Source organism: Boleophthalmus pectinirostris, unplaced genomic scaffold, assembly GCF_026225935.1.
Source record: "Boleophthalmus pectinirostris isolate CB_2022bp ecotype Guang Dong unplaced genomic scaffold, ASM2622593v1 HiC_scaffold_9, whole genome shotgun sequence".
Classification (NCBI taxonomy): Eukaryota; Metazoa; Chordata; class Actinopteri; order Gobiiformes; family Gobiidae; genus Boleophthalmus; species Boleophthalmus pectinirostris.
The window spans coordinates 24,689,791-24,703,356 of record NW_026571541.1 but is presented as its reverse complement, the minus strand read 5'-3'; the positions used below and the strand labels follow the sequence as shown (position 1 = coordinate 24,703,356).

The following is a 13,566-nucleotide window of genomic DNA, read 5'->3' as shown; positions in this document are numbered from 1 at the left end:
ATTGTTGGTGTTCAAAGTGCAGTAGCAGTAGCTTACCGATGTGCGGGCAGTAGTCTGACACAGATACTGCCACAGACATGTTGTTTAGTGGTTGAAGTCTGTGTGTGAAACGTGACTACTCTGTCCGACTGCCTGGTCAGACTGACTGTCTAAATGTAGTGCGCAGAGCCCACAGACTCTGCTGTGATGTCACTTTAGAACCTGGTTGCTATCGTTATGTCAGAACACTGACCGCTGATTGGTCGATGGAGTTACCTCATATGGAATGCTTTCTGTTTGGCCGATGAAACCCTAAAATGTACAGGGAATCAGATTGTATTTGTATTTCAATGTGTAATATATTTGGGCTGATCTCCAGCATTAGTTTTTCAAACCGTGTACCACCACTTTTCAATATACACAGTACATAGATGTATACACAGAACAGGTCCACACACAAACAGAAAGTGTGGCATTTACCTTGGCTACTGGGTTCCACTTAACAGCTTCAGCATTATTAAGTAGGATACATTGTAAAAATAATTAATTGTAATTAATAAATCACATCTCTGTACATATAGTCATTGATCTTTCCCACAACGCCAAATGTGGCATATTTGATTGTGGAGCTTTAATAATGAATTATATATTTTAGTTAGGACACTGTCTTTAGCAGATTGTACTTAAGTAAAAAAAAAAAAAAAAGTATCTGTCCTTTTTCGATACTTCTTACTTCATTGGTATGAGGAGAGTTACAAAGGTATATACAGCCCTGAGGAATTCTGCTGTTGACGGGACGTGTTGAGTCATGCTCGATAAAAATGACTCATGCATGTGATGATGGACATGTTAACCATTTTGTTTATTCTGAGTTTACGCTCCAGGTGTTGCAGTTACGTGCACTGCTGTTACTATTGCATGTACTGCTGTTATTATTGCATCATAAACTTTTGTGCTTGTCTTCAACTCTCGTACCTTTAAAGTCCCAAAATACTTCATTGGAGGTAAGATCTACATGCTTGCAATACTTTATTACTTATTAAAATGACTTATTTACTTTAGGGACAGATGTTTTGTGGGCCAGGAGGGTGGCTGAAGTTTTCCACATAATCATTGTGTCTTCTGTGTCATCATTAGACATCACTGCTGTCTGTTTGCTGTCACTAATGAGGCGTTCAGTGACCTCACTTTAGCAGGAAATTCTACTGTTGTGTTTGTGTGCGGTTTATCATCTGTAATAAACTTTTCTTCTGATCTTTGCAAACGGTAGAGGTGCTTTCTTATTGGTCCGTGTGATCATGTGACAAGAACCTACCCAAATATAATAAGACAGCGCACAGACAAAAATGATACTGAAAACAGGCAGCCACTTTTTTCACGAACTTTAGGCAAAGACGACGCATTCCTCAACAAAAGTATGATTTACTCTTTATTAATTTCATGAATATGCTTCTTGCTTTTCTGTTCAGTTTCTCTGTGTCTTCAACTTCAGATTATTTTAAGGTATAAATACCTCTCTTCCAAAACTCTTTTCCATTTGAGAAGTATTTTGTGCTTAACAAGTCTGACTTTCTCTATTATGCTAACTTATTCTGTTTTTATGAAGTTTACACCATCACTGTTCTGCTACTGATGGGTAAACTAGAGTTGTGCTCTTTAAGTTGGCTAATGAACTTATATGTGAAATTGGGACCCATAATAGAATACAGAATACAAGAAAACTGTAATTTAATTATTATACACTGCCAAAAACAAAATTTTGTCAAGTTAAAATGACTTGAATTAAAAAAGTTTTATCATGATTTGAGTCCATTTCACTTGATAAGTTTCTTTTGGTAGATAATTTTACTTGTCAAGTTGAACTGACTCAAATAAAGTAAAATGTTCTTAATTTAAGTCAATTTAACTTACCTAGATATAGTTTTTTGTTGTTGTTGGTTTTTTCAATGTAGTTTTGTTATTTTCTTTTCTGAGCAGACAAAAATGCTTGGTGTGAACTCTAACGTACATAACAAAACTGAAACCAGGAAGTGTTTATTCCAACGGATTCTGGTCAATACAGCACACTACAAAGCATCTATTAGCATCTTGTTGCCAAAATGAGTTGTGCTACTATTTTCTGTTTCCTCCTTGTGCAGATGCAGAGTGTGCGGGGGTCTGTCCTTTTGCTCTCCATGCTGGTCTTGGCCCTATCCTCTGAAGCAGACCAGAGTCCAGTGCCTGAAGACTTGGGGCAGGATCTGGACCAGGACTTGGACCTGGAGCTGACGCGCCACAGACTGCTGCAGAGAGCGCGCACTGCTGGACTCCTCACACAGGTAACAGCATTGGTTGACTGAATTAGAAAATGTTACACTCATTAAGTATATTACTGTGAATGACTGTATGTTTGAGAGAGGGATTTGTATTCTCATTGGGATAATTATTAATTATTAGTTAATGCTGTTATTTATTTGTTGCAGTTCATGGCTTTAAGTGATACTGTCTATTTAAAAATGATTCTCTGGGATTATCCTGATTATTATTATTGTGTCAGAGGCATAAAGTATTTTCACTATTATTGTTTATTACAGTATATCTCTGTTTCAGTATCAATCAATCAAACATTATTTATAGAGTGCTTTTCAGTGAAACACAAAGCACTTTTATATCTCTCTTCAAAATTTGTGGCCTAGTAACGGCACTAAATCTTTACGTCGCTCATTTCAATTTCAAGATAAATGGCCTTTATATTATGCAGTGTATTGTGAATGTAAATAATTTAAATGAGACTGAAAGATTTACATTTTACAAAGCATTGTGTTGAGTAATAATTAAAAGGCAGACTAACAGAGCCACTTACTTTCTCCTGATTAAGTACATTATTTGTTAAAAATCACAAGTAACATCTGCTTATCTCTTTGCCAAACAAATGAGTTGATCCTCCATCATGAAGAACTTTCAAGAATGAGAATACAACACTAAGAAGCTTGAGGCTGATGACTGTAAAATGGAAATAACTACATGAGACTACCCTCAACAGCTGTGTCTGTGTCATGGAGTAGTATCATAGTAGTAGAAAGTAGTAAGTGGGTGGGGCTACAATTCTCACTCAAACACGTTCCTCATGTATGGTTAAAAATCAGGCACAGACCCTTTAACTCTTGTAGTTGTTATAGCCCATTGAACAACTTCCTTTGCATTTTGTCCAGGTCAAAAGATACATTTGCACAGATTTTGCACAACCACATAATCAGTTTTACACAGCCAAAACCTATAATGTGATGTGGTGATGTGATTCACATTATATATATATATATATATATATATATATATATATATATATATATATATATATATATATATATATATATATATATATATATATATATATATATATATATTATATTTTTTTAAGAAATCTATATTGTTTGTCTTGAGTTTGTCTTTTTTTTTTTTTTGTATTTTCAGCGTGCAGTGGAGGACCTCTTATTGGCTCAAATGTCCCTTCCTGAAGCTAATGTCCCCAAACCTCCTCTACCCAAGGAGTCCTCTGGTCATGTGACCCTCCAGCGCTCAGTGGAGTCAAACAATAACCTGCCTTCAATGGAACGCAAGGCTGGCTGTAAGAACTTCTACTGGAAGGGCAAAACTGCCTGTTAGAAACACTTCCAGTCGTCGCACAGGACAGCTCCTGTTAACAAAACCCTATAACCAATAAAGAGATCTATGTAAAAATGGCAAACACTGATCTAATTACTCACTAATAACTTGTGAAACGGTACTGCTTTTTACATTCCTAATATTATAATATAAATATACTTCTTATGAATAAAGCTTGGTCAGTATACTCTTTGGTTCTTTTGACTTGCCATTTAGTGCTACTTGTTTTACATTTAACTTCTGATGTGCTTCAAACTGTCCAGAAATGTCTTGTTTTTGACAGTGAGCGGACATTTGACACAATTATTTGTACTCTTGACAAAATTGTTTGCATATATAGAACATTTTACTTACATTAAAATGTATAATAATGTTCAGTCTAAATGATTTTAATGTCTGGAGTGAAGGTAGGAACAGTCATTAATAAACAGGCACAAAAAGCTCTTCTGAATAAAGAACAGTTTTAATTTAGAAGCAAAAATAACATTCATAAAAAATTTGTCGGTTCAATACAAAATTGTGGGGGGAAAAATACAAAATAAAATGTGTGTTTTTATTTCACATTCCTCTTGATTAACACAAAAAAAGCAGACTTGATTTCCTGGGAGCTGAGTCCGTAGATGATGGGGTCGAGGAAGGGTGGGAAAATGACGACTGACACCCCCATGGACCTCCTCAGAAACGAAGAGGCATTTGGGATCCGATGGGCAGTAAGTGTAATTATTGTATTCAGTTGCAGAAACAAATACGACACCAAATGAGAGCTACATGTTTGAGCCGCCTTCCTCCTCACTTCAGCCTGTTTCGACATTACACACAACCTCAAAATCTGCACGTACGTGTACATTATAACCAACAGTGACCCACCCTGGAGCAACGCTATATGAAACATCCCATAATAGTTTATAACCATAACATCTGAAGAAAAACAAGCCAATTTGAGCAAAGATGGATTATTACAGTACAAGTCTATGATTTTTGTCTTGCATAGTGTCAGTCTAACATGCAATGCAAACAAAGTGCCCATAATCGCCACATTGATGAACCAAATCATAATAATTAGCTTGACCAAAGTTTGCGTGGTCATGATTGAGTTATACCTCAAAGGACTACATATTGCAATGTATCTATCATAAGCCATGGCACTCAGGGTTAGCAAGTTAGCTGTTCCATAGAAGTGGATGAGAAATGCTTGAAACATGCACGTGTTGTAGGGAATGATTCTGTTTTTGGTGATTATGCTGAAGATCAGGTGAGGGAAGAACGCACTGGCTCCAATCATGTCACTAATGGGGAGGTTACAGAGGAGAAGGAACATGGGTTTGTAGAGTTTCTTACTGGCCACAATGGAAAGGAGGACCATAGAGTTAAAAGTCAGGATTAGTGTGTACATCAGAATGCCAAGAATGAACGCAGGGTACTGTCCAGAGGAGGAGTCTAGTCCCAGTTCTTCAAGGGTCAGGAAATTGTCCAAAGTGGTGTTTTCAAACATAATTGTGAGTAGAGGGTAATGAGTCTCAAGGTGGAGATGTCACTGAAAGAGAGAAATACATTAGAATACAAGGATTCACTAATAAAAATATATCAGTAATTGTGCTAGAATGAAAGAGCACTGAAGTAAAAGTACAGTGATATGTACTCAATTACAAGTACAAGTAGTGCTGCCAAATGTTTTACTCAAGTATGGAGTAAGCATTAAATATAGTTCTCAAAGTATTAGTTACTTCTCAAACAATTTTAGTAGCATTTCAGATCATCATTTATGTAAAACTCAGTTAAAAGTGGAATTCTTAAGCTGTTTCTTACCAATCAGAATCAGTAAATCTGTTTAAAAAGTACAATTATGTTATTACTATCAGAATATCTAAAGTCTATTGAGGACTGTTACTATTTGCCTTATCACTAATCCCCAAAGTCTAAATTCATTGCTTTGTTGCTGCAGTATATAAAACAGATTGAGTGCTAGAGAAATCAATCAATCAATTATACACATTTTAAAGGGCCCATATTACACAAAATTGATTCTTGTGAGCTCTAAGTCATGTTATATGTTCATTTCTAAAATACTGTTAACCTTCTCACAATAACACAGTACTATAGTAAAATTGTTCATTGTTGCACCCCTATATACAAAGACTTAACAAGAATTAAAATAGTCCAGTGAGGTTCATTTGGTCTTCTGATATTTTATGTTATTAGGTTCTTTTTTCAGATCACAAGTTTGTTTTTCATACCTGATGGCACTCGAAAGGTAGGTATGAAAAACAAACTCTTGGTCTGAAAAAGAACCTAATAACATAAAGAATTAAAATACAATAATAATGTACATGTTTTTAAAAGAAACCAAATCAGTACATGAACTACAAGAGGTTATACTAATGTCTAGATATCAGCTGTGGTACAGTCATAGTCTAGAGGTCTTACCCAGGTCCTGTCTGAACACTGAGTGGAGTGATGAGAGGAGATTACCAGCTATGTATACTGTCTGTGGAGACACCAGGGATTCAGGTTGGCTACAAAAAAGCAGCACACAACTGGTATCATACGCAATGTTGATATTTGATAATAATAAGCAATATAGGTGTAGGTTTTTAACAGATCTGAGGATACATGAGCTGCTTTCTTGCCTTAAGTCAGTGCTTCTCAATTATTTTCTGTCATGCCCCCCCTAGGACCCCCCCGCGTGACTATAGATAGTATCATTTGTCTATAAAATAGTTATAAGTACACCTCTGCGTAACACTGCCACCTTATATGATGCCAACAACGCTCGCTGGTTTACTGAAGTAGCAGTCACAAGCGGGATGATTGTCGGCAATATTCGGCACGTTTTCGCTGAAAAATCTCAAGCGGCTTATCAGAGTGATTGGAGTGTAATGTATTTAAGTGACGCCTTAATTTATTGGGCTTCATGCTGTCCGCTGCCAACATTTTTAGACACAGTAAGCACACCAGTTTTCTCGTCTCCCACCGTAGTCACAGTGAAGCCAAGCGCTACATACGCTTCGTCATATTTCCTCGTCTTAGCTTTCGGAGATTTCGTTTGTCTCTTTATCTCCGTGTCTCTCCACCTGTCTTCTCATCCCTGTTAAATTTTTTTCATGGTGTCACTTGATCTGCTACACTTCGTGTCTATTCATACTCAAACTTATGCTGTGTGCAAAGCGCGCATGCTCAGTGCAAACAAAACTCCTACACCACCGAACGAATGCTCCCTGCGCACACTCTGCCAATGAGAGCGCCACTGCCCCCTAATGTAGTAAGTGCAATTGCACTTTATTCTAAAGGCCCGTTCAGACCAAAGCGTCAAAGCGTCCACTTTCTATGTAAAGTCTATGTGGACGCGCGACTAGAGCGTCCTGCGTTTTTGCGGCGCGTTTTCGGCGTCAGCGCGGCGCGAATCTGGCGTCAGCGCGGCGCGTCTTCAGCGTTTTGGCGTCAGCGGCCAAGACGCGCGTCCAAGGCGTCAGCGTCAAGAAGTTGAAAATGCTGAACTTTTCGCGTCAACCAATCAGGGACGAGTATCCAGAGACGCAGCGACGTTATTATCAGGAAGAAAGACCCGAGAACCAGAACGAGAACCACAAACATGAGCGGAGAATAAATATATACGCCACAATCACCGAGCCGATCGCGAGGACTACACCAGGACCGGACCAGGACCAAACCAGGACTAAGTGTAACCGAGACTAAACAAGGACTTAGACCGTCATTGCAGAATATGTAGACAGGACTAGACCGGATGCCTTAGACCAGGTGTGACAGGTCCAGTGTCATTAGTGGAGTATAAATATATATACGCCCCAGTCGTCGAGATCTCCTCCGTTGATGTTTTATGTCATAAAAACACTCTCAGTCTGGTCTGACATTGTTTCGGGAAAAGAGGGACCGGGCTCTTGTTTCCAGGGCAACGGACGCGCGTCAAGTATTTTTGTCCCGTTCGTCCACGGCGTCAAAGACGCGCGTCGGGGGCGTCTAAACTCAAATGCAATGCTCCAAATAGAGGCGTCAAGGCGTTTTTTGACGCTTTGTGTGAACGGCCCTTAAGACAGTAAAAAAAATCTAAATAAAAAAATAAAAAAGCATGTTCGCCGAGGTCAAACGCGCCCCCCTTGACGGAGCCTCGCGCCCCCCCCAGGGCAGAAGCACTGCCTTAAGTCCTCTTGTAGATGGGGCATATTTGCATTACTATATTTCTATATTTTATTTTAACTTGTACATAAACATTTCTATTATAGTGCCTTATCTGACACCAGTCTCCAATTATTTTGAATGCATATTACCATTTATATTTTGCTCTTTGTTATTAGTATATTGTGATGTGTGAGCTACTTTGACAAAAATAATTTCCAATCAATATCCGATCAATAAAGTGTGTCTAAGTGTAAGTCTTTCATTGCAGAATATGTACAGGTCATGCCTTATGTGAAAGGTCAGAACCTCTGAGCTCCAGAGACTGAACTAGCACTCATTCATGACTGGCTGCAAATGCTGAGATTTAGGTATTGACCATTCAGATCAGAGAGAGGCATTTCAGGTTTAAACTAGGGTGACCAAACGTGCGTTTTTCCCCACACATGTCCGTGTCCTGGGCGTCCGGGTTTTTTTTTTTTTAAGTGATGGAAATGTCCGGGTTTTCATTACAGTTCATTGGGGGCTTTAAATTGATTGTGCTTTCGTAGTTCTCTGTGACTCAGAAGTAGCGAGCAAACACAAACAGTCGGTCAGCCTGCAACATACCGAAGCGTAAATCCGCATTTAACAATGACTTGTACAAGAAATTCTCAGTTTTCCATCCCGGTCGGGACAAGTGCGAGGCCATATGCACAGGTTGCGAGTGAGAGTACAGTGGTCCCTCGTTTATCGCGGGGGTTCCATTCTAAAAATAACCCGCGATAGGTGAAATCTGCTAAGTAGTCAACTTTATATTTTACAATTATTATATCTGTTTTAAAGCTGTAAACCCCCCCACCACACACTTTATACACTTTTCTCACACAGGACAGTTACAACCCTTTTTACATCCTTCTTCAAACTTATTGTTGCTGTCGTCCTTTTGTTATTTTCCTCCTTCTTTATGTAACGAACCCAAGATTCATTTATTCCGTAATAGAGCCCTACAGCACAGAGTCCTGCACGGGTCCATTTTGGAGACCTGCAGTACAACACCACACCCACCCGTTAACCCGTGATTATATCAAGCTTTTGCGCTGCCTACGCCATGGACTGAACCAGGACTGAACCAGGAGTCAGTGTCGGGACGGGCCGGAGGTGGCCGCAGGAGAAGGGACCGATGGAGAGCTCCATACCTCACGGAGGTAAACGCGGCAATTGCCTGATTGCGCTTTGCAGACAAACTGCTCGGCGTTCTCTCTGTTAAGTCCAAAATTAGTCCTGGTTTAGACCTGGTTTAGTCCTGACCCACCCATGGGTAAAAAAAATAAATAAATAAAATCAGCGAGACCGTGAAAAGGTGAACCACGATATAGTGAGGGACGACTGTAGCTCAATGTCGAGGCCCCACCTCCCACCCCCGGTATGATGTCCAGGTTTTCACAAATGGAAATATGGTCACCCTATTTAAACCAACTGATTTCAGCATTGAAACAAGCAATCCAAATGAAAGGTTCATGTGAGGCCTATACTCCTTTTTTTTAAACACTAACATCAAACACCAAATGAAAATATCAACAACTTCTGCATCATGTCCAATACCTTTGTAGTTTAGAATAAATCAACTTTACAATAGTTTATTTATAAATTATTACAAATTATACAATAACACAAAGTCAGCATAGCCTAACTATAAATAATGTGGGATATTAAATCTGAGAAAGTTCTTGTAGATCTGACTTTTATGTTTTTGACAGAGCCATTTCCTGGCATAGGAAAAGCCTTATAGGTGAAGAATGGGCAAAATAATGTTCTTTACAGTTGTAACAGTATAACGTGAAGTATGTTTATTTGCAAAACAAAGGGCCCCAGTAAGAACCACAGGGCCTCCACAACCATAAAAACTGTCAAACCATAATACTGAGTATTCTCAGGAATTAAACAGTTTTAAAATAGACAGCTAAAGTGGTTTTAAAGCATAGAAAAAATTACTAGAGATGTGAATTTGACAGGTTTATTTATTTGACAGGTGCAACTAAAAAATATTTCTTTATTTTCATTTCAACATTTCAGTAATTGCACCGGGGTTAGCCAGGGGGGTTGTTTTCTGCTTTCGCTGACAAATGTAAAACAGCCTGTACACTAGACTGAACCATGTCATTCAAATCTACTGGTTACATTCACAAACAAGAAGATGCACAGTAAATATATATTGTCTATATACAGTATATGGCCCTTTTTTACAAAAGGATTCAAGCCTGCAGAACTTACCAGATGTGTCAGAAAAGGAGATGAACTAAAAGCATTTGAACATTGTAATCAAAAGCAATCAGAATCAAAATAAAGTAAGATGTACACAAATTAACAAAAAGTGGTACATGAAGGATACATGAACATTATATACAGGCATTTAAAATATAGCATGACTTTTTCTTTAGGTTATCACAATTTATATACTCCAGTAAACATTGAAAAAAAAAAAAGAAGAAATAAATAAGATAAAAAAAATTCAAGCTCTTGTGAGGTGGAACAGAGCATTCTGAACTTTGGAGATGTAGACTTATAATAACTTAATACTAAATTGTGTGAATGCAACAAAACACAAATCCACGTATGTTTGTGACGAGGAAACTACATTATAACATATAACATAATATGGGCCCTTTTACATACTGTAAAGATTGGCTCTTTACTAATCTCTTTACTAATCTTTTCTGTCTCTGAGATAGGCTCTAGGTAGGTTTACAGCAAACATTCACAAAATTCATTCAGTATTTGTAGGGAAAACCACATCATACACTACAAAAAATCATTAATTGTGTTTGGCCAACTCAAACACCATACGTAAATTCAACACAAGAAACACATGTAAACATTTCGAGCAGTTCTTTACTCTTCACTCACATCATATATTCATGTCCACTCGAATTTTCCAAACTTTCAAGAGAGTACTGCGGATTTCATTTGTGTAAAGTCCATATACGATTGGATTTAACAGCGGTGGGACAAGGAAAATCAACATCCCCATTATCTTCTGCAAATCGTCTGACACATTTTGAAACCTGTGAGAAAGTATGGTGAACGTCGCTACGATTTCAAACATGACAAAGATCACCAATTGAGCCACGCATGTGTTGACTGCTTTGGTTTTTGTTTCTAACCTCCCCGAAACCATGCACGTAATGAGTATTTTGACATAGGAAAACCCCTGCACTGAGACACTTATAGCCTGCATAAAGGCTGTATTGAACAAACCAATGATATTATTCAGTGTGGTGTTTCCACATGTTAGCTTCAAGAGAGATGGGTTATCACAGAACACATTGAAAATGACAGATCTGCACTTGGGTAGGTGGGATTGTAGTGAAAAAAGAATGCAGTTCAAGATGAAATCCAAGCCCCAAACTAAAGAAATAATACAAAAAATGAGCTTAGGAGTCATCACAGTGCTGTAACGCAAAGGCATGCATATAGCAATGTAACGATCGAAAGACATAGCAGCCAAAATGAACAGAATCCCGCCTCCGTACATGTGCAACAGGAAGGCTTGGAGTACGCAGAGAGGGTAGCTGACGCAATGGCTCTCACTCATGATATCTGAAAGGACTTTGGGTAACATGGTGTTGATACCAATCAGGTCATTGAGAGGAAGGCTGAACAAAATAATATACATTGGCTTGTGCAGGTTGCGTTTCAGAATGATCAGAAGCAACAAAGTCACATTGCAAGAGACGCTAAAGAGGTAGATAGCGATGCCGAATAAGAAGATGGGGTATTTGCCACCGGTTGGGATGACGAAGCGGTCCAGAGTGAGGTTGAATTGGAAAGAAGTGTTAGCCATTATGAGTCAAAGGAGAGGATGAGGTAGAGAGGTGTGGAGCAGGGGAAACAGACCTGCTTTTATCTCTCCCAAACAGAACTCCGCCATCGTCAGTGTCTTCCTCCGGGAATGTCCCTGCTGGAAAACATCACTCAATACACAAAAAAGGAATATTTTCGAAGATTTTGAGCAGTTGATTTGAGTAGCTTCAACTTGGATTCACAAACCTATTACTTGTAAAAACAACCCATATTACGGTATTTTCTTATCTATGTTATAATGTTGTTTCCTCATCAAAAACAGACCTGAAGTTGTGTTTTGTTTCATTTGCACTTGTTTAACACACAAACCCTGCATATTTATTTCCCAAACAGAAAACACTCTGTTCCACCTTGTGATGTCATGTTATGTGGTATTACAGGAAGTGCTCCACTGTGTTTTTAAACTCCTTACACCATCATTAGAATAATTTGGATAATTTCAGCCCTGAAATTCCCCATCTCTGTGAAACAAAAAGTGAGTATTACTGCATGACATCGCAAGGTGAAACTGATCATTTTGAGCTTTGGTGATGCAGACATTTTAATAATTCAGGATGATCTAAACATGTTTGAAAGAAACAAAACACAACTCCAACTATGTTTTTAAGGAGTTAACACCATTATAACATGACTCAAAGATTACAAGAATCAATTTTATGGAATGTATAGACCTGTATTGTTTTGCTTTGTTGTGAACCACTTTGTAAACTCTGTTTTATCAAGTTTAAACAGAGTTTAGTTTCATCTCAGCATGATAATATTTAAGTGCACATGGGTTTTGTCATTTTTTGTCAAAACTGTGTTTCTGATGTCAGAATAAATTTTTGTGGTGGTACTCTGGTTTTCTTGCTTTTACAATAAATAATGAGTTAAAAGTCAGGTACTAAAGTCAGGTACCCCAGCCTTAAAAAAAAAAAAAAAAATCCCACTTATAAACCATTTATGCCATTTTAAAAAAAAAATCTACCTGCCCAAGAACTACAGATGGATAGACCAGTAGAATCTGATGAATCTGATACTGAGCTTGCTCCAATCTCAGTCCCAGTTAAGGTTGACCAAGACTAGCTCAAAATCTGGAAATGGGTCCCCTGAAGGATGAGTCAAATGCAGAGGACACATTTCCCTACAGGGACAATAAAGTGTACCTTGCCTTAATTTTATCTTTCCTAGTTTTAAAATGCCCTTTTTACTTTCAGCATTCATTATACTTTGCTGATATGTTTAGTGACTAAACTCACTGATTTATTTCAGCTTTGTGTGATATATGCGATGACCCACTAACCATCATTTTATGATTTGTTTGTCATATAATGTTGTGGACATGATGAAACAGATTATGCTCTCATTTGAGTAGTTTGGACCACGGTTGTATTGGGCTACATTAGACCAACAGAAAAGTCAGAATATGAATGATTTTTTAATTTTTTAATTTATTGTTTGGAGTTGCCATATGTAAATAATTTATCATTTATTACTTTTTCTGATATGTTTTATTTCAATATTGACTTGCCTGCAAATAATTATGATGTTTTGTAGCTAAATTAATGCAATCAGTGCTCTTTCTTCTCTACCATATCTTCTCTTATGTCTTGGACCAAAACCCTCCTCTCTATTATGTTATTGATCAGTCTTAATTTCTTCTGTATTATTACTGAGGGGAGGAGGTGTGATTGCATCAGCAGTTGATGGATGTAATGAGTTCCTCTGAGAAGTCCCTACATAATTATACATGTTATTGTTATTAACTGTTTCATGCTGTGATTAATCCCCGGACAGTTGGGACATTTCAGTCTCTAATGAGGCCCCTGGTCCATCAGGTGATGACTCCTCTGGGGCTAATGTTTGCAGCCATTTTGTCTGGAGACAATAGTTCTATGTTATAATGTTTTTGTTTTGAACCATCAAAGAAAATGGAAACACTTATGATAAAGTTTCAGTAAAGAACATTATTAAACATATTATGTATATACT

General features: G+C 37.9%; 3 protein-coding genes across 3 annotated transcripts; 1 reads left to right on the top strand and 2 right to left on the bottom strand.

The window, feature by feature from the left end:
- Positions 1 to 1,303: 1,303 nt before the first annotated feature.
- On the top strand, positions 1,304 to 3,808 carry LOC110174394 (somatostatin-2-like). Its single transcript, XM_055147711.1, has 3 exons — positions 1,304 to 1,394; positions 2,118 to 2,297; positions 3,430 to 3,808. Exons 2-3 carry the CDS (start codon positions 2,118 to 2,120, stop codon positions 3,619 to 3,621), a joined length of 372 nt encoding a protein of 123 aa, XP_055003686.1. The 5' UTR covers positions 1,304 to 1,394; the 3' UTR covers positions 3,622 to 3,808.
- Positions 3,809 to 4,174: 366 nt separating this feature from the next.
- Positions 4,175 to 5,113, bottom strand: LOC110174461 (olfactory receptor 4D1-like). The gene has a single exon (XM_020940564.1). The coding sequence runs from the start codon at positions 5,111 to 5,113 to the stop codon at positions 4,175 to 4,177; it is 939 nt and encodes a 312-aa protein (XP_020796223.1).
- Positions 5,114 to 10,639: 5,526 nt separating this feature from the next.
- Positions 10,640 to 11,575, bottom strand: LOC110174460 (olfactory receptor 52J3-like). Its single transcript, XM_020940562.2, has one exon. It carries the CDS (start codon positions 11,573 to 11,575, stop codon positions 10,640 to 10,642), a length of 936 nt encoding a protein of 311 aa, XP_020796221.2.
- Positions 11,576 to 13,566: the final 1,991 nt, after the last annotated feature.

What these genes read in the sequence shown, in the direction of transcription:
- LOC110174460 (XM_020940562.2), bottom strand. Translation starts at nt 11,575, where the DNA reads ATGGCTAACACTTCTTTCCAATTCAACCTCACTCTGGACCGCTTCGTC.
- LOC110174394 (XM_055147711.1), top strand. Translation starts at nt 2,118, where the DNA reads ATGCAGAGTGTGCGGGGGTCTGTCCTTTTGCTCTCCATGCTGGTCTTG. An exon ending in CTGCTGGACTCCTCACACAG is followed by an intron (nt 2,298 to 3,429) that starts GTAACAGCATTG and finishes TTGTATTTTCAG; the next exon opens with CGTGCAGTGGAGGACCTCTT.
- LOC110174461 (XM_020940564.1), bottom strand. Translation starts at nt 5,113, where the DNA reads ATGTTTGAAAACACCACTTTGGACAATTTCCTGACCCTTGAAGAACTG.